This window comes from Urocampus carinirostris, chromosome 4 (genome assembly GCF_059441175.1).
Source record: "Urocampus carinirostris isolate Australia breed hairy pipefish chromosome 4, RoL_Ucar_1.0, whole genome shotgun sequence".
NCBI classification, from domain to species: Eukaryota; Metazoa; Chordata; class Actinopteri; order Syngnathiformes; family Syngnathidae; genus Urocampus; species Urocampus carinirostris.
This window is the reverse complement of record NC_142352.1, coordinates 3,929,244-3,950,278: the sequence shown is the minus strand read 5'-3', so window position 1 is coordinate 3,950,278 and position 21,035 is coordinate 3,929,244. Positions and strand designations below refer to the sequence as shown.

General features: G+C 41.5%; 1 protein-coding gene across 1 annotated transcript; it reads left to right on the top strand.

The window, feature by feature from the left end:
* The first annotated feature begins 396 nt into the window (after nucleotides 1-396).
* Nucleotides 397-17,771, top strand: chrnb4 (cholinergic receptor, nicotinic, beta 4 (neuronal)). Its single transcript, XM_088333486.1, has 7 exons — nucleotides 397-468; nucleotides 563-724; nucleotides 6,602-6,747; nucleotides 7,935-7,979; nucleotides 10,004-10,113; nucleotides 11,133-12,186; nucleotides 16,095-17,771. The coding sequence occupies exons 2-7, from the start codon at nucleotides 676-678 to the stop codon at nucleotides 16,263-16,265; spliced, it is 1,575 nt and encodes a 524-aa protein (XP_088189612.1). The 5' UTR covers nucleotides 397-468; nucleotides 563-675; the 3' UTR covers nucleotides 16,266-17,771.
* Nucleotides 17,772-21,035: the final 3,264 nt, after the last annotated feature.

Genomic DNA, 21,035 nt, shown 5'->3' with positions numbered 1-21,035 from the left:
ACAAGGCCGCTATTGGGAAATGTGGAGCACATCTGTGTGGCCTGGTACCAGGTGACCCACGGCCAGGTACCGGTCCATGGACCAGTGATTGCCCACCACTGGTATAGAACTAAACGTAAATTGAAAAAAATGTCACAGATCAAATTGTCCTAAATAGCTAATTATACAATATGGCGCTTGTGCAGAAAAATCGTTATTTAATAGAAAGCTTGAACATTTCCAACGTGAGCCCTTGAAAAAACGTTTTTATGCTAAAAATCAACTTCGGAAGTCAATCAATTTCACTACAGAACTTGCAAAAGTATAATTTGTTCATCTTGAAGAAAAAAAGAACAAAAAGCTCCATGCAAGTTAAAAAGAAACTGGGCAGGTCTTGGCCGCTCACAAGCCGCCCGAGACGCCCCAAGAGCGGACACGTCTTTTGAGCGTCCCGTTGCAGGACGGACGAATGAACGGACAACTGCTAAAGTATGCACCGCTAATCATTCTTCCTGGAGTCATTCTGTTTTAAGTTAAGTAATTTTAGACACTTTTCGGAGCAACCATTTTGTTTTTTCGACAGGAGCTTTGCGCTGGCACTGCACCGGGAGCTACCGGCGTCCTCTGCGGGGGAAGGAGCGTCGCTCTGAGGCTTCGTCTGCTCGCTCGTCCCGCTGATCACATGGTACCGGGAAAATGACGACTGCGCTCGCTATTGTCGCTTGTGTCCTCACTTTAATGCACGGTAAGATTTTAAATTTTAAACCCATTTGTAGAGGATGTAGAGTTTACTACATTATTATTAAATCCCCCAAATTCAGGGTTGAGTAGGGTTACTTTAACTGGATTACTTTCAATTACTTTTGGATTACTCCAATACCAAATATGCTAATAAAAGACAAAAGAAACTAAATATGAATAAAATGACTACATTTTGTGCAAGCTTGGGGAGTACCGGAATACATGGAACGGCAAAAATGATGTTGGCAAGCTGTTTGGATTTATTTTTTATTTTGTTTCTGTCGCATTTTATGTTCGTTTTGCCGGAGATCGAAGAGATCAAAGCCAGGAGAGAAAGCTTACTACGTGTTGTGAGTTATCATTTTATTCATATTTAGTTTCTTTTGTCTTTTATGATCATATTTGGTATTGGAGTCATCCAAAAGTCATTGAAAATAATCAAGTTAAAGTAACCCTACCCAACCATTCCCTAAATATTACTCAGTACAGTATACAGTACTCGTGCAAATCGTCGTTGTCAAGTGAATAAAAAAAATATATATATTAATTTATGGTAGTTCTCGAAAAAAAAAACAATGATTCGTCATAGTTTTTTTAAAGAGTACCTGTGAATATTGTCCAGAGTTTAGTCAATATCCAAAAATTACGTTTTTAGGGATCAAGCTGGAAAACACACACCAGACACGTACAAACTAAGGTATCTAAAAGCATTTCAATAATTAATACAGCCAAATTCCTTTTAAACTATAATGCATTGTATTTACTATATTGTTCTCTAGTTCTGCCATACAGAAGTCTGGGGCAATAAATACAAAAGTTCACTACAACCCCGTTTTATCCTCCAAAAACGTGCAATTACAACCATACACAAGGTAGGATATCGGGATCATACCAATATTTTATTCCTACAGTCCAATTGATTAAAATTACGTGTTTTAGTAAAAATTTTCACTTCACAAATGCTATTCAAGGTCAACAAAAGCATAGTACCAGAAAACATCAAAGAATTATTCACTCGGAAAGAGGTTATAACTTAAGGGGCTGTAGTAAATTCAAAATCCCAAAGGTGAGAACCACCAGGAAAAGTATGTGCGTGTCTGTGTGCGGAGTCAAACTTTGGAACAATTTACAAGCCGAGATCAAACAATGTCCAACTATTCACGTGTTTAAATATAAATCCAAAAGACATTACTGGCAGAATACAGAGATGAAGAAAATGGCGTATAAGATACTATAGATTGGAAATAGTGCGTCTACAACTATAGTTAACCTTGTTGTTATTGTTACTATTACGATATCATAACCGTTATTATTGGTACTGTTGTTATTATCATTGGTGTCACAATGATATTTAGTGACTAGTAGTATTATAACGTTAATAGTTGGGTACTACGATGATTAGTGTCTAAAATATGTGACTATTATTATTATTATAATTATTGATATCTGACTTATGTACCCCTTTTCGAACATGTTATGTTAACATTGTTTTTGTTGTTGAGGCATTGTTTTTGTCCTGTTTTTATTTTATAATGTTCGAAATAATATATAATAATAATATTCAACTTATCGTTGTTTTGATATAAACAAAACAAACAGATCCAAAATTCAGTTGGGGGTGAAATAACAGTGTTTTTCATTCCTCACCCGAAAATATATTTTTACATGACAGTGATGACATGTAATCCATACTGTGGATATCATGACCTTTACTGAATTAGAGCCAAACATTTTTTAAACCCCCAAAAAACAAAACTGTCACTGGTGTCTAACGTTTTGTACTGAACCTTAATATCATTATTTTTCAAATCAAAAAGTTAAATTGGTTGATTCTCAGTCAAATGATCTTCCCTCATAGTAACCAACAACAGTGTTGCAAGTATTACACTTAAATCAGCAAATAACTTATTACGTTTAACTCTAGAGAACATTTCTTTAATATAGCCAATGAGTAATAATGATCTCATCTCATCTCATCTCATTAGCCGTACCGCTTATCCTCATTAGGGTCGCGGGGGGGTGGGGGGGCTGGAGCCCATCCCAGCCATCTCCGGGCAGTGGGCAGGGGACACCCTGAACTGGTTGCCAGCCAATCGCAGGGCACACAGGGACAGACAACTCATTCGCTCATTCACACCTAGGGACAATTTGGACCGGCCAATTCACCTGAAATGCATGTTTTTGGAATGTGGGAGGAAACCAGAGTGCCCGGAGGAAACCCACGCAAGCACGGGGAGAACATACAAACTCCGCACAGGAAGTCTGGAGCTGGATTTGAACCCACAACAGGTTCCCATGACATGAACTGTGCCGCACAAGCGCTAACCACTGCGCCGCCGTGCTGCCAGTAATAATGATAACATAAATAATAATATTGTAGAGGATTTAAATACAAGATAGACAGATGGGTTGGCATTTGGACTGTATTCGAAACAGTTTATTTTCTTACTTTCACCGTTTTCATCCTAGAATAAAATAAAAATGCAGGCACTTGTCGATGTGTTCAAATACAGTGGCTTGCGAAACTATTAGCCCCCCTTGAACTTTGTGACCTTTTGCCACATTTCAGACTTCAAACATTAAAATATAAAACTGTCATTTCTTGTGAAGCATCCACAATCAATGGGATACATCATGAAGTGGAACACACTTTATTGGATATTTTAAACTTTTTTAACAAATAAAAAGCAAAAAAGTGGGTGTGCAAAATGATTCAGCCCCATTAAGTTAATACTTTGTAGCGCCACCTTTTGCTGCGATGACAGTTGCGAGTCGCTTGGGGTGTGTCTCTATCAGTTTTGCACATCGAGAAACTGATATTTTTGCCCATTCCTCCTTGCAAACCAGCTCGAGCTTAGTGAGGTTGAATGGAAAGTGTTTGTGAACAGCAGTTTTCAGTTATTTCCACAGATTTTCAATTGGATTGAGGTCTGGACTTTGACTTGGCCGTTCTAACACCTTGATATGTTTTTTGGTGAACCATTCCATTGTAGCTTTTGCTTTATGTTTTGGATCATTGTCTTTGTTGGAAGACAAATCTCCGTCCCAGTCTCAGGTGTGTCCCACTTATTGTTGATGCTTCACAAGAAATTACAATTTTATATCTTGATGTTTGAAGTCTGAAATGTGGCAAAAGGTCACAAAGTTCAAGGGGGCCAAATAGTTTCGCACGCCACTGTATTTGAATACATCGACAAGTGCCTGCCTTTTTATTTTATTCTAGGATGAAAACGGTGAAAGTAAGAAAATAAACTGTTTCGAATACAGTCCAAATGCCAACCCAAACTCCCAAAAAGAAGAAAAAGGAAGGGTTTAAGAATTTCACATACTTGCACGCGCAACAAAAGAAGCTTGATATCGGCTGCAATGGTGAATTCAACCAGAAAATGGATTTAGCAAGTACAATATTTTGGAGGGCAGCACGGCAGCACAGTGGTTAGCGCGTGTGCGACACAGTTCTGTGGTCGTGGGAACCTCCTGCGTGGGTTCAAATCCAGCTACCGGCCTTACTGTGTGGAGTTTGTATGTTCTCCCCGTGCTTGCGTGGGTTTCCTCAGGGCTCTCCGGTTTCCTCCCACATCCCAAAGACATGCATTTCAGGTGAATTGGCCGGTCCAAATTGTCCCTAGGTGTGACTGAGCGAGTGAGTTGTCTGTCCCTGTGTGCCCTGCGATTGGCTGGCAACCAGTTCAGGGTGTCCCCTGCCCACTGCCCGGAGATGGCTGGGATGGGCTCCAGCCCCCCCGCGACCCTAATAAGGATAAGCGGTGCGGCTGATGAGATGAATATTTTGGAGTTACAGACATTAACATATAAGAAATTTAAAAAATAAATAAATATAGACCAGCTTACAACAAAGAATAGCTTTATTAACTTTAACTGAAAATATTGAGGGACTTTCAATCATTGAATGATTTATTTCTCTCTTCCTTTCGTCCTTTCTTTCTCTCTTCCTTTCGTCCTGTCTTTTTTCTCTCTTCCTTCCTTCAGTCCTGTCTTTGGTTCTCTCTTGCCCTTTTATTCTCTTTCTTTCTTCCATCCTGCAGCCCTCTGAGACACCTTGTGAAAAAGGGCTATACAAATAAACATGACTTGACTTGCTACGAGGGTTTTAAGGCATTTTTAGGGTTTCTAGTTTAGGCTTCAAACTAAGGTTTAGGCTTGATATTAGGCTTTCAATTGCACCCCTACTTTTTAGTAAACATGTTGGACTTTACGTTCAATCCACACATGGAAAGAAAAAGCCCCAGTGTTACACACGGCATCTTCTGCCAGGTTTTTACCCCCTGTTGCCTTGTTTGATAGTGACGCCCCCAGAATATTGGTGACTTTGTTTAATTGAAGCAGCAGGGGAAGCAAAATCACAGTTGGGCATCCCGGCCAGAACCCAGAAGGCTTCGTTTCGCCAGCGTCCCTGGCGCCGCTATCCTGCTAATGACTTGCACAGTGTGTCTCAGCAACAACAAAAAAGCCATTTCAAAGTCTGGGAGGGGAACACTGTTGCAATCATTGGTGCGTCACGCCATATTTTCTATCCGAAAGGTCATCCTCGGTGACTTTCTGAAGTGAGCTATCGCCACACTTCAACTTGAGCAGAGCTGTAAAAATTTAGTTTGTTAAGTTTGAGGAATGGACTTAAACATTACGGCTCCATTGCAGCAACAAAACTACCGTAAATTCCGGACTATAAGCCGCTACTTTTTTCCCTAACTTTCAACCCTGCGGCTTATTCAGTGATGCGGCCAATTTATGTAATTTTTCTAACGGCCGCCAGCGGCGCTCGAGTACAGAAGGTAAGATTTAGACCGCTGGAATATATGCGCCGAGGAAGACTGCAACTTCTTAGCTTGTGCACAAATTAAATTAGCGTAAACTTACCCTCATTATGCAAATTGCAAAAAGAAAGGCATGACGCAGATTTCAAGCTAAAAGCAATCGAGCAATCCGATAAAGAAGGAAACAGAGCTATTGCACGTAAACTTTACTTTGCGAGCGTGTTGCTAGCGTGTTTTGGAATAAGGGAGCGTGGGACGACGTCTATATGACAAAGTTTCTTTCCGATACTGAGGAAGATGACTTTGATGGCGTCAGTTATAAGGAGGAAGATGAGGATGGTTTACTGTGATTTTTACAAGTACGGTATATTTTTACAGTACAAACCCGTTTACTGTGTTGCGACCGTGTTGCTAGTAGCGTGTTGCTACCTGTCAAAGGCACCGTTTGGGATGAAAGTTATATTATTATTTTTAAAGCTTTGAAAACTCTCTCGGTGTACCGTCTTTCTTTTTAAATATGCGTAACCATGTATAATATGTATTTGCAACTGTATATATTTGTAATGTATTTATTTTAGAGACTTATTCTGATATGTTTTCCACGGGCGAATCAAAAAGAAGGGGCGAAAACAACGGGGGCTGACGGGAAGTGGAGTAAAGGTGAGATGTGTTTTTGGACGCAGCGGACAATAGTGGATATATATTTTTCCCACCCTTACCTTTGGAAATATAGACTTTTTTTCCTTGGAGTACTTTCAACGGGACCCGGACTCTGCAGGTCTGCATCAAACCTTAAGTACCGGTATCATTTTCCGTTAATTTTGCCGGCTGTGGTTTTTGGACTGTGTACTTTATATTCAGTTACAATCGCGGGACTTTAAGTCGGGCTTGGGTTACTTTTGTGATTGTGTCACATGTTTTAATGTGGGCGCATGCGGCTTATATACAGGTGCGGCTTGTGTAAGTACAAAAGCGGTTATCCTCTTAAAATGTGGTGGCTGCGGCTTGAAATCAGGTGCACTCTATAGTCCGGAATTTACGGTAGTTCCTTGAGGGCTACTGCCACCTACTGCTGCAGATGTGTAATTACACTTTGCTTTGTCCAGGATGTGGTAGCGCCGACTCAGAAGAGCGCCTCATCAAGTGGCTGCTAGGTGAACAACGCTACAATCCGCTCATCCGCCCTGCGATGAACCTTAACGAGAGGGTAACAGTCAAACTGCAAGTGTCTCTGGCACAGCTCATCAGCGTTGTACGTATTTGTTTATGTAGTGCAAATACACAAATATCGTATTTTCCCGACTATAAGGCGCACCCCCCAAAAATAGTGTTCCGTCCTATATTTCTCATACATAAGGCACACCGTACTATAAGATGCTACAGTGGGAACGTCAACTAAACAGTCAGATAGTTCAGTCAAACTTATAAACCCTTTAACATTCCAACGGCTCGCAAAGAAGCAAATACGTGTCCCAGACACGTACGGACACGGTGTCTGCACGATACCACCGATCACTCAAATGCGTGATTCCTCATATCACTGGGTAGGTTAAGCTCTAGGGGTTAGGGAAATGCCAACCATTTCTTAGTTTCTATTTTCTTTTTCGCTGGCAACTGTGTGGGCAGCAAAGAATTTCACTGTCCCGGGATACATGGTTCTTTACTGTGCATATGACAATAAACACTGAATTAAATATAATTTAAACATTGACTCATCACAGAAACATCAAGATCAGTCTGAAACATGATACTGGGAAAATATAAAACCGGGTAGCTCACCAAAGTCGTCTTGCAGCCATCACATTCAATAATAATAGGCAACCATGGTAAATCCAACTGTGTAAAATATTTACACACTGCAAAACACACAATAATCCCGACAAATATAAGGAAAAATCTGCCGAGAAGGATCTGCATTGATGGACGTTGCTTGTTGCTAGCTGTCTGTTTAGCCCCATAATTCTCATAATTACAAACACAGACTACCGTCGTAAAAAATGTTTTCTCCAGTCCGTAGAGCAACCAAACATGTGATTCACATCTTTTTCGGCCAATTGCAGGCTTTGTTTTGCCCCGCTTTAGCCTATGCGATCCTGTAAATGCTAAAAAGGACCCGCCTCCTCTACCTGACTTTAGCCAATGGTGACCGATTCAAATAATGATTGACACATTGGTTAGGAAATGAAACGCCGGTATATATATCCCAGCATACACGGCGGACTACTTCGCCTTCGGGGGAAAATCTAGTCGGCGGCTGCTTGCCTTAGTTGCGAGACCTTGCAACTCAATATTGATCCATGTATAAGGCGCACTGTACTATAAGGCGCAGGGTCAGCTTTTAAAAAAAAAAAAGGCTTTTAGGTGCGCCTTATAGTCGTGAAAATACGGTACACAAAAAGGATTGATACGTTATTGAAAATTCACTTCTGTCATTTGTAGAACGAGAGGGAGCAGATCATGACTACCAATGTCTGGCTCACTCAAGTAAGTATGAACTAATCAACTATTCAATGAATTGTCATCATTTTTTTTGGCGTAACTACTCTCATTAGAGTAAGGAAGAGCTGGGCATTTTAAAAACAATAAAATAATGTCACGAAACGAACCGGGAATCAGGAAGTTGGAACTCATTTGCGTAGACGATCTGTCACTTTAATTGAGAAATAAAAGTTGTCCAACACACAAACGGACCAAAAACAAAACAAAGCAGGCTCAAAGGCGGGCAAAATTACAATCTAGGCATTACTCAGATCAAACAGGCATGAACAGGTTTTCAACAAGGTTAAACAATGATCGGTAAAATGCGTCTCAGCCGGTGTCAAAGGGCGGGGCCAGCTGGGCGCCATGACAACCGTGCAGGACATGACAAATAAAATAAAACAATACATTTAAGACACTTAATATTTTTGACAAGTTTTATATTGAACACCAACAAAGGAGGTTACATAGAATGCCGGTTATTATTATTGTGCACTGTTGTTCGTTTTTTTGACTAATATAAACTGTTATGAACATTGTTGTCGCTAACAGACAATCAGGTTCTTTTTGTTTAATTACAACACCCTTTAGGACTCATATGCTTTTGTAATCTAGGAGATTTAATACAAAAGGGAGGGCCTTCAGAACGGATGAGAATCTCTTAACTGAGGTTTGGATTCTCTCCCTGTTCTCCTTGCAAGTTCAAATTACATTGATTTATTCTTTCCTTACTTTTAGAGTCTAATACACCTAAAACCAGTTTTACTTCTTAAAAAGATTTAACATGAAAACGTATTTACTTAGATAATAAGAAATAATTATTGTGAATAGGAAATGACACTCAAATTATATTGCACCATTATGTGGTAATATTTTAAATTCTGCTTCCATATTAAAGAAAAGAAAAAAAACATCTTTCCCTTTCCATGGAATAGAGCTGCATGCATTTACTATTTTATTGTTCGGATTCAGATTCAGATTCAGATATACTTTATTGTCATTCTTGTTCACGTGTATACAGAACGAAATGTCGATACATCTGACCCGCACAGTTTCCTTGAATCTACAGATATAAGTAAAATGTTGTATTGAGTTGGAGTATTGAACTACTAATAATATATTGAATAATTATAGCTATGTATAGTATTATACAATAGTGCAAAGAGTGCAAGAGGAGCAGCTAACCAGATGTGCAAAATGGGCAGTCAGGTATACAAGTCACTATACAATAACACTAACACTAGAGTACAATAGTGCAGAGGAGAACAGATGTGCAAAGGAGTGGCTAGGTATAAGAGAACTGCCAGTAGTGAAAAAAACAAAAAACAAAAAAAAAACAGATGTACAGATTAGCAGCTGTGTAGGCTTACCATGTGTGTGATTGACCATTTAACAGTCTAATGGCCAGGGGGACAAAGCTGTTGCAGAACCTGGTGGTCCTGCACCGCACACTGCAGTACCTGTTGAGAAATCCATTAAAATTACAGTTACAGAAAACCCCCAAATATATTATTTCGTTTATTGATAATCATCATTTGTCGACAAGTCAGCATTCATGTAGGCGATACTAGCTTTTAGTGCTACTGACCAAAGATATAGCTGTGCTTTTCAAGTAGTCGCTACGAGTATAGTAGTTTTTGTATTCATCCCGAAAATCCTTTCTTATGGTTTCACGATTCGGTGCAGACGCTTGGGGACAAATTTGTATTGGACTGTTACACCCCTGCTTGCCTTTTATGCTAGAGCTGAATCGGCAGAGCTAGTTGCTAATGCCGCTAGTGTTCACGTTGTAACATATAAGTGCCAAATCCAGGACGGCTATTGCCACAAACTATCAGAGTGCTCATCCCTAGCCATAGCAAAACTGTGCTACCATGAGTAAACAAGACAAACATAAATAACTATATGAGGGCAAATTTGTTAAACACTGGAGTACGATAGTGCAGAGAAAAGATGCACAAAGGGTGGCTAGGTATAAGAGAACAACCTATCAAACTCAAAGTCCGACTTACCCACTTTTTTCCATTCAGCATTGGGTGGACTACAGGTTATCATGGGACCCCGCCAAGTACGAAGGAATCGACAAGCTGCGTATTCCCTCCAGACACGTCTGGTTGCCTGATATTGTCCTCTATAACAAGTTAGTAGTACATAAAACAAGCTAGAAAATGTATTAGAGTTACCGTAAAATCCGTACTATAGAGCGCACCTGATTATAAGCCGCACCCACCACTTTTTAAGTTATTGTCCACTGTTGTACTTCCTCAAGCCGCACCTGTGTATAAGCGCCCGCATCAAAATTTGTGAGACAATCACAGGTTTACCTCAGACTATGCTGTAAGTTCAACGATTGTTACTAAATAGATAGTACACAATACTAGAACCCAGTCGGCATCATGAATGTAAAATGATACCCGTAATTAACGTATGATGCAGAGTTGTAAAGTCCGGGTCCCGTTGAAAGTAATCCAAGGAAACAAAATGTATATTTCCAAAGTTAAGGGTGGGAAAATATATATCCACTATTGTCCGCTGCGAGAACAGACAGAGCTACCGGTAACTCAGCTTTACACCACTTCCCATCAGCCCGCGTTTGTCCGTAGAACACATAACAGAATAAATCTCTAAAACAAATACATTACAAAAATATACAGTTGCAAATACATATTATACATGGTTACACATATTTACAAAGAAAGACGGTACACCGAGAGAGTTTTCAAAGCTTTAATAAAAATAATATAACCCAAACCGTGCCTTTGAAAGGTACTAACACGCTAGTAGGATCATGCTTGCAATGAATAAAATGTGCCTGTCAAGAAAAAGCATCCCGTAATTTTGAAATTCAAGGTAGATCATCCTCAACTTCCTCCTCATGACTATCGCCATCAAGGGCGTCTAATTTTACAGACAATGTATGCTCAAACTTAGATGTTGTAGTCTTTCTTGGCGCACATGTTCTACCGGTCTTAATCTTACTTTTTATACTCCAGCGCTGCTGGTGGCCGTTAGAAAAATTACATAAATTGGCCGCTTCACTGAATAAGCCGCAGGGCTGAACATTTGGGAAAAAAGTAGCGGCTTATAGTCCGGAATTTACGGTAACCATGCCCACTGGAGGCACCGAATTCCTGACATGATGGACATTTCTTCCCATAGTGCAGACGGGACTTATGAGGTGACGGTCTTCACCAACGTCATTGTGCTCTCCAACGGCAGCATTAACTGGCTTCCCCCCGCCATCTACAAGAGCGCCTGCAAGATCGAGGTGAAGCATTTCCCCTTCGACCAGCAAAACTGCACTCTCAAGTTCCGCTCTTGGACCTACGACCACACAGAGATCGATTTGATTTTGAAAACGGAGGTGGCCAGCATGGACGACTTCACACCCAGCGGCGAATGGGATATTTTGGCGCTACCGGGCCGTCGGACTGTCAACCCACTGGACGCCACGTACGTGGACGTGACGTACGACTTCATCATCAAGAGGAAACCGCTTTTCTACACAATCAACCTTATCATTCCGTGTGTGCTGATTACTTCTCTAGCCATCCTGGTCTTCTACCTGCCCTCGGATTGCGGCGAAAAGATGACCCTTTGCATTTCCGTCCTGTTGGCCCTCACGGTCTTCCTGCTCCTGATCTCTAAGATCGTCCCCCCAACCTCCCTGGATGTGCCGCTGATCGGAAAATACCTGATGTTCACCATGGTCCTGGTGACCTTCTCTATCATCACAAGCGTGTGTGTGCTCAATGTCCATCACCGTTCCCCCAGCACGCACACGATGCCCCCTTGGGTCAAAGAGGTCTTTCTTGTCAAACTTCCTGCTTTGCTGTTCATGAGCCGCCCTGGTGATAACACCACACGGGAGAAACTTCAACAACAACGATGCCTCAGATCAAAAAGGACAATCCTGGGTTTGAGTTGCCCCGTCGCATCCAAAGCGGCGTTCCCAAAAGCGTCTTCGTCCTTTCTGCCTTCGGACTCTGCTTTCTCCACACCAGGTCAAAAAAGTGCAACACCTCCGCTGGGTCTTAACCACACCACCAAGAAGAGTGGTTTGAGGACTTTGGATTGCCTTCCTAGTGGTTTTGCCTTGGCGCAAGATCTCCACCTTAGAAGAAATTCACACTTGACTCCTGACGTCCAAGAGGCGGTGAACGGGGTGCGGTTTGTTGCTGAGCACATGATGGCTGATGACGACGATCAAAGTGTATGTCGCAATCTTTTATCAATTTTGTACAGTGGAACCTCGGTTCTCGACCATAATCCGTCCCAGAACCCTGTTCGAAAACCGATTTGTTCGATTACCGAAATCATTTTTCCCATTAAAAATAATGTAAATCGTTTTAATCTGTTTCAACACCCTGAATGTTTACCTTGAATGTTTAACGTAAAGCTAACCCAGGCTAATCGTCCGTTCGCGTTATCGTAATCTTCCGTACGAAAGATTACGCTAACATGAACGTGTAAAAATAAAAAAAAGGATAAAGAAAAGAATTATGAATAGGATTTCTTACCTTTGTGGTGGTCAGCAGAAGGCGCAGGTGGACGGTGGGGAGAGGAAAATCATCAAAAGTTTTTCAACCTCTTCCAAAACTTGCGGCCGTTGCTTGCTTATAGCACTCACTTCCTTAGCCACATCACTAGATTTCACAGCCTCCGTATTCTTTAGTATCTTACTGATCGTAGATTTAGCCATGCTGTATTCCCTAGGAAGATCAGAGACTCGCACACCTCCTTCATATTTTGCCATTATTTCTTTCTTAAATGCAATAGTTTTACGCACTACTTTTCTTTTTTTACCTGTAGCAAATTTGCTGCTTGCACTGACTTTCTTCAGAGGCATAATAAGGGGCTAAAACACCCAAACGCCGCTCAGCATCGCACCCTCGCATTTTTTGACCGAACACGAAGCAAGAATTTCTCAAAATTTTTGGTCAGACTCCGATTTGTTCGAACTGAGAGGCGTTCGAAAACCGAGGTTCCACTGTATTCTTTTTGGTGATAGGAATGAGTGGAGAGGTGTTGTGAAAGGATAGTGGGATGTTTGGACGCGTTCTAAGGGATGGGCAGGGCACCCGTATGATGCGGCAGGGGTAAACCAGTGAAAGCGGTCGGGCCCTGCTGTTGAACAGAAGAGTGAGTTGTGTCACCCTGACCCGAGTGACATGGCGCTCTCTTGTGTCCTGTTTCATCTGGAGGGACGAAAGCATGACCGACTTGGTTGCCGAGGTGCTTAACTTGTTTGGGTATTTGGGCATTTGCGTTGGCCATGGTCCCAAAATTTTTGTCTGTGTTTTTTTCGTTATTTTTTCCCTTTTTATCTTTTTTTTTTTTAATTTTCTTTTTTTTAAATTTATTTTGGTATGTGTTGTCTTGCTGTCGGTCAACCCTCTCGAGGGATATGACCAGGGTAGATAGTATTGTTAAGGTTTTAAAATACCAATATCACGAAACCAGAACAGACCAGTGGACCCCAGAGCATTCGTTTTAGTTCTTTTATTAAGGAAGCGTTCAGGGCTTGCTGGAGACTTGATGGCGGTCAGACGTCAGCAGCGGCGCCGGGGAGATAGCTTCGGATCGAGTGAGCAATCGGAGAGCGGAAATCAGGCAGGTCGTGTTTACCGGGGCTGGAGAGGAGATCGAAGCGTGGGACGGAAACAGGTCGGATCGGAGGCAGGCACAAACGGGTAAGCAGAGTTCTTAAATGAACGGGATATCAGGAGAAACACACAGAGTTACAAATGTACACTCTGACACTGAACTCTGGGCGCAGCGCGCTTAAGAGAGAAGTGCCAGCCAATCAGAAGGTGCCCACATGATTGCTCCAGGTGATCAGAGTTAGTAATCATGACAACCAACTTCAGCCATTACAATAGGTTCAGTACTGCTTTGCAATGGACGATGAAGTAACATCTCAGCATAGATCTAGTTTCAACATGAATGATGAGTTCAGGCCTCATTTAAAGTCACAGGAACTGTGTTAAAAGCGCGATGAAACTCAATTTTTTGTGTGTTTTACACATTGGTAAGTTGAAAAACCATACGTGATTTGCGCATGGGTTAAGTAACATTTTTTGTGGCTCATGTATCGATGTTCCTTTTTGTCAGAAGGCGATAATGGTAGTTTAGCGAAACTAAAGACGCCAGTGGTTTAGTATACGGTAATGTGTTGGTCAGGTGGAAAGTGGACATGCTGGCTTTAGATAACGAAGGTTTAATGGACTCAGCTCAATTGAAGCTAATGTTCGATCATGTCGCAGAAAAGTGTCAGGGAACGGACCAGGAGGCAGGAAGTGTGAACTCATTTTGCGTGTACAATCGGTCACTTTAATTTAGAAAATAAAAGTTGTCCAACACACAGGGACCAAAGACAAAACAAAACAGGCTTAAGGGCAATCAAAAATTCAAACTAGGTAATACTCACAAAACAGGCTTAAAGGCAATCTAAATCACAAACTAGGCATTTACTCAGAACAAACGGGCAAGAACAGGTTTTTCCTCAAGTTAAGCAATGGTCTGGCAACGGGCAGTCCCAAAAGGAGCGCTTAAGTATCCCACACGCAATCAAGTCAATGTGTCTCAGCCGGTGTCAAGGGGCGGGACCAGCTGGGTGCCATGACAGAAAAGTGGCTCGCGCCTGCTGGCCATGAGTTTTTTATTGACTATATAGCTGATAGCGGATGTACCTTATGTGTGCCATCCCTTTAGATAAAACTGGCCATCTGTTGTACACTTCATGATACGTTCCCCCTTTTGATTTGTCAGGTTTATCATACTACACCTTGGTGCAACACACCTAGACCCTGCTTATCAGTCAAGTCAAGTCATGTTTATTTGTATAGCCCTTAATCACAAAAAGTCTCAAAGGGCTGGACAGACCACAGATGATTGCAAATCACAGACTATTATGATACCATCCCCTGATCTAAAACCTACATGAGGGCAAGGAAAAACTCAAAAACCTCAACATGAAGAAAATTAAGGAACCTTGAGAAGGGACCGCACATGAGGTAATCCCCCTTCCAGGATGACCAGGCTGCAATGGATGTTGCAATAACAAATAATACACAGATATTGTCAACATCAAATATAGGTTATTCATATGCTATAGAATAGAAGTGTGTTTTAAGACTAGATTTGAACAGTTCCAGATCGAATCTCAGGGGGATAAGCATTCCACAGCACCGGGGCCCGAATGGAGAACCCTCTCGAACCTGCTGATCTCTTCTTGGCTCTTTGAGATTCACTCCGACCGTAAAACGGTTGAGGGAGGAAAGGTCTGTTAAGTCACATGTTTATTCAAACCACCCATGATAATTATTACAATATTATAACTATTAGCCATCAAAATACTCCTTAGAAGATTGTGGCATTTTTTTACCGCTTAGAACAAGTTGCTAATTTTTGGCATAGGGTAATCCCTCGCTATTTTGCGCTTCGTTCTCGGCAGCCACATTGCGGGTTAAAAAATATTCCTTTTAAAAGCTAAAAAATATTTAACAAAAATTCTGTTCATTTTTGCCATTTTGTCCACCAAAAGATGAACTGCACCCGTACAACCGCAAACGATTATCCGTAATCCCATATTGCTGCGGGTAGGGACCAGCAGAAGGCACGTTTCTGTTCTGGCCCGCCTAAAGTGAAATGCCTGCTTGTGGCATTATCCATTATCCCTGGTTGACTTAGCTGATGGCTGGGGCTGGCAGAGTACTTTTTGGTTCAGAATTCTGATGCTTACCATTGTGTCTATCTTAAAATGAACTGCACTGTTTTGGACGCGATCCCTTATCCCCTGTCGTCTAATCCTGAGAGCTGAGACAGAGAGAGCAAATTTGTGTCATGCATAGCGGCTCTTTTTTTCGAGGTACCTTTAGACAAAATCAACTGAATCTGTGTGACTGCAATCCATCATCCCTGGTAGACTATTGCTGTGAGCAGGGGCCGGCAGAGCGAATGTCAAAAATGGGGGGTCTACTTTACGGCTTTTCACATATCACCGGGCTCCTCATCCCCATTAACTCCAATAAACAAGAGATTTACCGGTAGATAGAAGAAAACGCTAGTTTTAGCTGTTAAGCCCTTACCCCATCAATGGATTCCTGTTTATGCTTGCAGGTGATAGAAGACTGGAAGTACGTGGCAATGGTGGTGGATCGTATGTTCCTCTGGATCTTCGTCATTGTCTGCGTGGTGGGCACCCTCGGCTTGTTCCTTCAGCCTGTTTTTCAGAGTCAAGTGCCTCACGAGCTGCAGCAGAAGCCCACCTCGGAAAAGCCTCGCATTTGATCAACTTTTTTGATCAACGTATTTTGGCACATTCATTTTGGCAACAACTCATTACATTACGGAACAAAAGGCATTAAGGATATAAGAGTGTGATTTGATTGGTCAATTTGTTTTTCAATGCAAAAAAAGGTAAAAGCCTAAGCAAGCGATCTTAAGAGGATGAGACAATAGTGCCTTGATTTGAGATGTTTTAATACATTCCATGAACATGCTCGTAAATCAAAACACTGCTTATAATGTGTGATTTTTTGCCAGGGGGAGGGCAGTGTAATAAAGACAGAAATGCAGAAGAAGAGTTTCACCAATGGATCAAAAGTGTAAGGGCTGATTTTATAGGATTGACTTGAATACAAAATGTCTCTTCTATTAAAGACTTCTGTTGTGGGTCACCTGCAAAGCATGTGGTATGGATAGAGATCATTTTAAACGAGTACCTTGTAAAGTACCCCTTCTGAACTCAACAGATACAGAAGAAAAATTTAATATCCAACTGATACAGACTGCTCTTAGCCAGGGCAGATACTGCTGGCGCCAAGACAAGGTCCTCGGTGCACTGGCTTACATCTTGGAGCAGGAAAAGCGGAATAAGCACCAACCTTAACCTAGTCCAACACATTCCATCCAGTTCATCAGGGAAGGGGAGAAACCAGCATCCTTCAAGAAGACCAAGAAGAGCCTCCTGGAAACAGCATCCGGAATGGCAGATGAGGGTAGACCTGGGAAGGAAATTATACTTTACCCAGGTAGTCCAACCTTTCTTGAGGCCAGACATCGTGATTTGGTTAGAAGAGGCTCAAAAATGCATCCTGATTGAGCTAACTGTACCGTGGAAAGATGGATGCAGCGAAGCCCATGAAAAGGAAAAACGTCAAATATCAAGAACTGGTCCAACAGTGCAGGGACAAGGGATGGGAGACCTGGATATTCCCAGTGGAGGAAGGGTGCAGGGGCTTCCCAGCACAGTCTGTATGGGACAGCTCTGGGAATGAGTGGAAGGGAGATGAAGGCAGCTGCCCATAGCGTGGGGGAAGCCGCGGATAGAGCCTCTTGCTGGTTCTGGATTAGGAGAGTGGAGTTCAGCTGGGGACCAGGAGAAGATGGGCAGTGACTGGCCATCACTGCCGGCCCGCCAACTCGAGGGTGTTGTGGTTTAGGGTCGAAACGCCCAGTGACAGTTGGACACCACCTGATGACATCTTCTCCTGGTTGAAGGCTACAGTCAATGTTTGAGCGACTGCAAAGTTAGCACTGATTGAGTGTATGTAATAGTTGTCACCAGGGTTGGGTAGGGTTACTTTAACTGGATTACTTTCAATGACTTTTGGATTACTCCAATACCAAATATGCTTTATTTATTAGTCGCAACAGCACAATCTCAGCAATGCATAGTACCAGAATATATATATTTTTTAAAAATGGTCTCTTCTGACACCAAACCCTTCATTGACCAGATCACAAGTCTGAGAGTCTCCTGTTGACTTCTGCTTGCATGACATACCTGAGGTTAGAAACTTACACCAGGACTACAAAGGATCCTTATAGGTCCTTAAACTCATCATAAAGGTTAGCATATGACATGCGTTAGTAACACAGAACTCATCCAAAATTATACCAGTAACTTTGTGTATTCAATTTGTGCCGGGAATAAAAATTCACATAAAATGACTCAATTTTGTGCAGGCTTGGGGAGTAACGGAATACATGGAACGGCAAAAATAATGCTGGCAAGCTGTTTGGATTTATTTTCCGTTTGTTTCTGTCGCATTTAATGTTAGTTTTGCCGGAGATCAAAGCCAGGAGAGAAAGCTTACCACGTGTTGTGAGTCATAGTTTTATTCATATTTAGTTTATTTTGTCTTTTATTAGAATATTTGGTAGTGAAGCAATCCAAAAGTAATTGAAAGTAATCCAGTTAAAGTAACCCTACCCAACCCTGGTTGTCACACACTGGAGTACGTAAAATTTATGTTAGAAAAAATGGACAAAAGATGAGTGTATGGTTGGTACCAAGTCTCAGTCCTGTGCCAAGTCAGGCCGTGTGGGGATTGTTAAGTTTTACAATGATAACTAGTTTAAGGAATTGATTAAATTGCCTTGTGAGGTCGTGTAAAAATTTGTGTCCCTACTATTCAGAATAAATATGAGGATTTGTAAATAAACTCTTAACAATGCTTATGCATTTTTGCTTTACTCTTATCGCTACTCGAAACAACGTCAGACTTTCTTACAGGCTAAGTATCATTTATTGGAGCAGTGTGTGAAATAACGTCTGCCCGGACGCCCGGAGCGTGCATCTTTTACGTCGGGCGTACAACTTACAAAACATCTCCGCCCAGGTGGCCGACAACTTTTTCAAGAAAGAAAAAAAAAAATATTTTTGCAAATCGAACGTTTGCTTTATTCCGATTTCGAAATCTTTGTTCGGTTTGGAAATTTCGGGATTTCGGTTTATTTGGCAATTTGCATACATATCCTATCAGAAGCCTGCATCGGATAACTTTGTGCCTCCGGACTTTCCCGAGCTTTATAAGGTCGTGCATTTGCATATCATTTTCCAAAGTAGATGCACAGAGAACACAAGAAAAATGGATAAGTGGTTAGGAATCAAGCCAAAACCTCATCCCCAGAAGAAAGATTCAAAAGAAGCTAACAAAATTGATGACGCTCCAAAACGTAAACGTACATTAAAAGCATCGTGGAAAGAGGAGTTCACGTGGCTTTTAGCAGACGACGCAACGCAAACATTGCATGAATGAAGATGAGTAAATACAGGTACATACTGATGGCAGATGGAAACAGCGATGTCATATACATAGAATGAATGTCACAAGTAGATTTATAATAAACTTAATTTTAAAGTGTTGTTCGGTTATAAATTCTGATTATCAATCCTTAATACTTTGCAACAATGTTTTTTTTGCGATGAGTCGTCTTATTGTGTTTCAAGTTGTGAAAAATGGGGCAGGCAACTTTATGGCTGGGCAGGCAACTTTTCAGAGTTGTCTGCCCTGGCGTCCAGTAACTTCCTGTCATGAGTTTCAGACACTGATTACTTCTCAACTCATCATTTAGATATAATATAACTGCAATATTTAAAATCAATTTGTGAACTTCTGTTTTGTTTTTTTCCAATGAGGTTTCCGAAAGAAGGCCTTATCTTCTATCAGCCATGGGCAAACGGCAGCCCGGGGGGCTCCATACAGCTCGTTAGGCTTTTGAATCTGACCTGGCGAACAAAAATTGTGAAAACAATGTTAAAAATGTACTAGTACTATACTTCAATCTTTTATACATGGTACATTAATTTGCTTTACACAAGTAGACAACAACGGTAGAGTGCTAAGTAGCTTCTAAAGTCTGGGACAGTCTCTCAAAGAAGTACACAGTGTTACAATCGTACCCAGTACCGGGTACAGTTGTCACACTGCTAGTGGACAGTTGTAACTGTGTTATTTATTATTACAAAAAAGCTTCAGATAGTCCAATACAGTGGAACCTGGATTTTCGAACGCCTCTCAGTTCGAACAAATCGGAGTCCGACCAAAAATTTCAAGCAATTTTTGCCTCGCTGTTAGGTCAAAAAATCGGAGTTCGAACGCCGGTAATGTGTGAGTGCGTACGCTAGGGCGCGATGCTGAGCGCCGTACGGGTGTAGATGGCTCTTTTTGTGACCAACTGTTATCGCGTGCGGACGAGCTTCCTTTTGCTTTCGCTTTTAAAATACAGTAGGTGTACAAAGTGTTTTAGCCCCTTATTATGCCTCCGAAGAAAGTCAGTGCAAGCAGCAAAGTTGCTACAGGTGAAAAAAAAAAAGTAGTGCGTACAACTATTGCATTTAAGAAAGAAATAATAGCAAAATATGAAGGAGGTGTGCGAGTGTCTGATCTTGCCTGCGCCTTCTGCTGACCACCATAAAGGTAAGAAATCCTATGCATAATTCTTTTCTTTATCCTTTTTATTAATTTTTACACGTTTGTGTTAGCGTAATCTTTCGTACGGAAGATTACGATAACGCGAACGTACGATTAGCCTGGGTTAGCTTCATGTTTACGTTAAACATTCAAAGGTAAACATTCAGGGTGTTGGAACGGGGCCCAGCATTCAGGGTGTTGGGACGCAGCCCCCTTTCTAATGAACCGCTCACCACTTGTTGACCCGGCCCAATTGGGCAACCGTGACAGCCATAATTAGCTAACATTTTCTCCATGTGGTTGTTAGCTAACTTGAAAAAAGACAGTTAGTTAGTTCTTGTTCCTTTATCTCTTTGTTTCCTTATCCTCACTGTAAATGTGTCCAATTTCGTTGTCACAGCATATCCCATGTTGTAACAATGACAATAAAGGCATATTCTATTCTATTCTATTCTTTTCTATTCTATTACGATAACGCGAACGTAAGATTAGCCTGGGTTAGCTTTATGTTTACGTTAAACATTCAAGGTAAACATTCAGGGTGTTGGAACGGATTAAAACGATTTACATTATTTTTAATGGGAAAAATGATCTCGGTGATCGAACAAATCGGTTTTCGAACAGGGTTCTGGAACGGATTATGGTCGAGAACCGAGGTTCCACTGTATTTGAAGAACATTTTATTTCATACAAATATATGACAAGAAGAGCAAGGAACAGAACTAAGGGATCGTGTCATGTCCATCCTTTTGTATCGACAGCATTGATAATCAGAGTCTAAGAAGCAGTTGTGCCAAATGAATAAACCAGTGCACAGGGTGCAGCCTTCCTGGGCAAATTGCTTCCAATCGAAACACTG

Coding starts and splice junctions, on each gene's coding strand:
- chrnb4 (XM_088333486.1), top strand. CDS start 676: ATGACGACTGCGCTCGCTATTGTCGCTTGTGTCCTCACTTTAATGCAC. Junction 6,748..7,934: donor TGGCACAGCTCATCAGCGTT/GTACGTATTTGT, acceptor TGTCATTTGTAG/AACGAGAGGGAGCAGATCAT. Junction 12,187..16,094: donor CTGATGACGACGATCAAAGT/GTATGTCGCAAT, acceptor TTATGCTTGCAG/GTGATAGAAGACTGGAAGTA.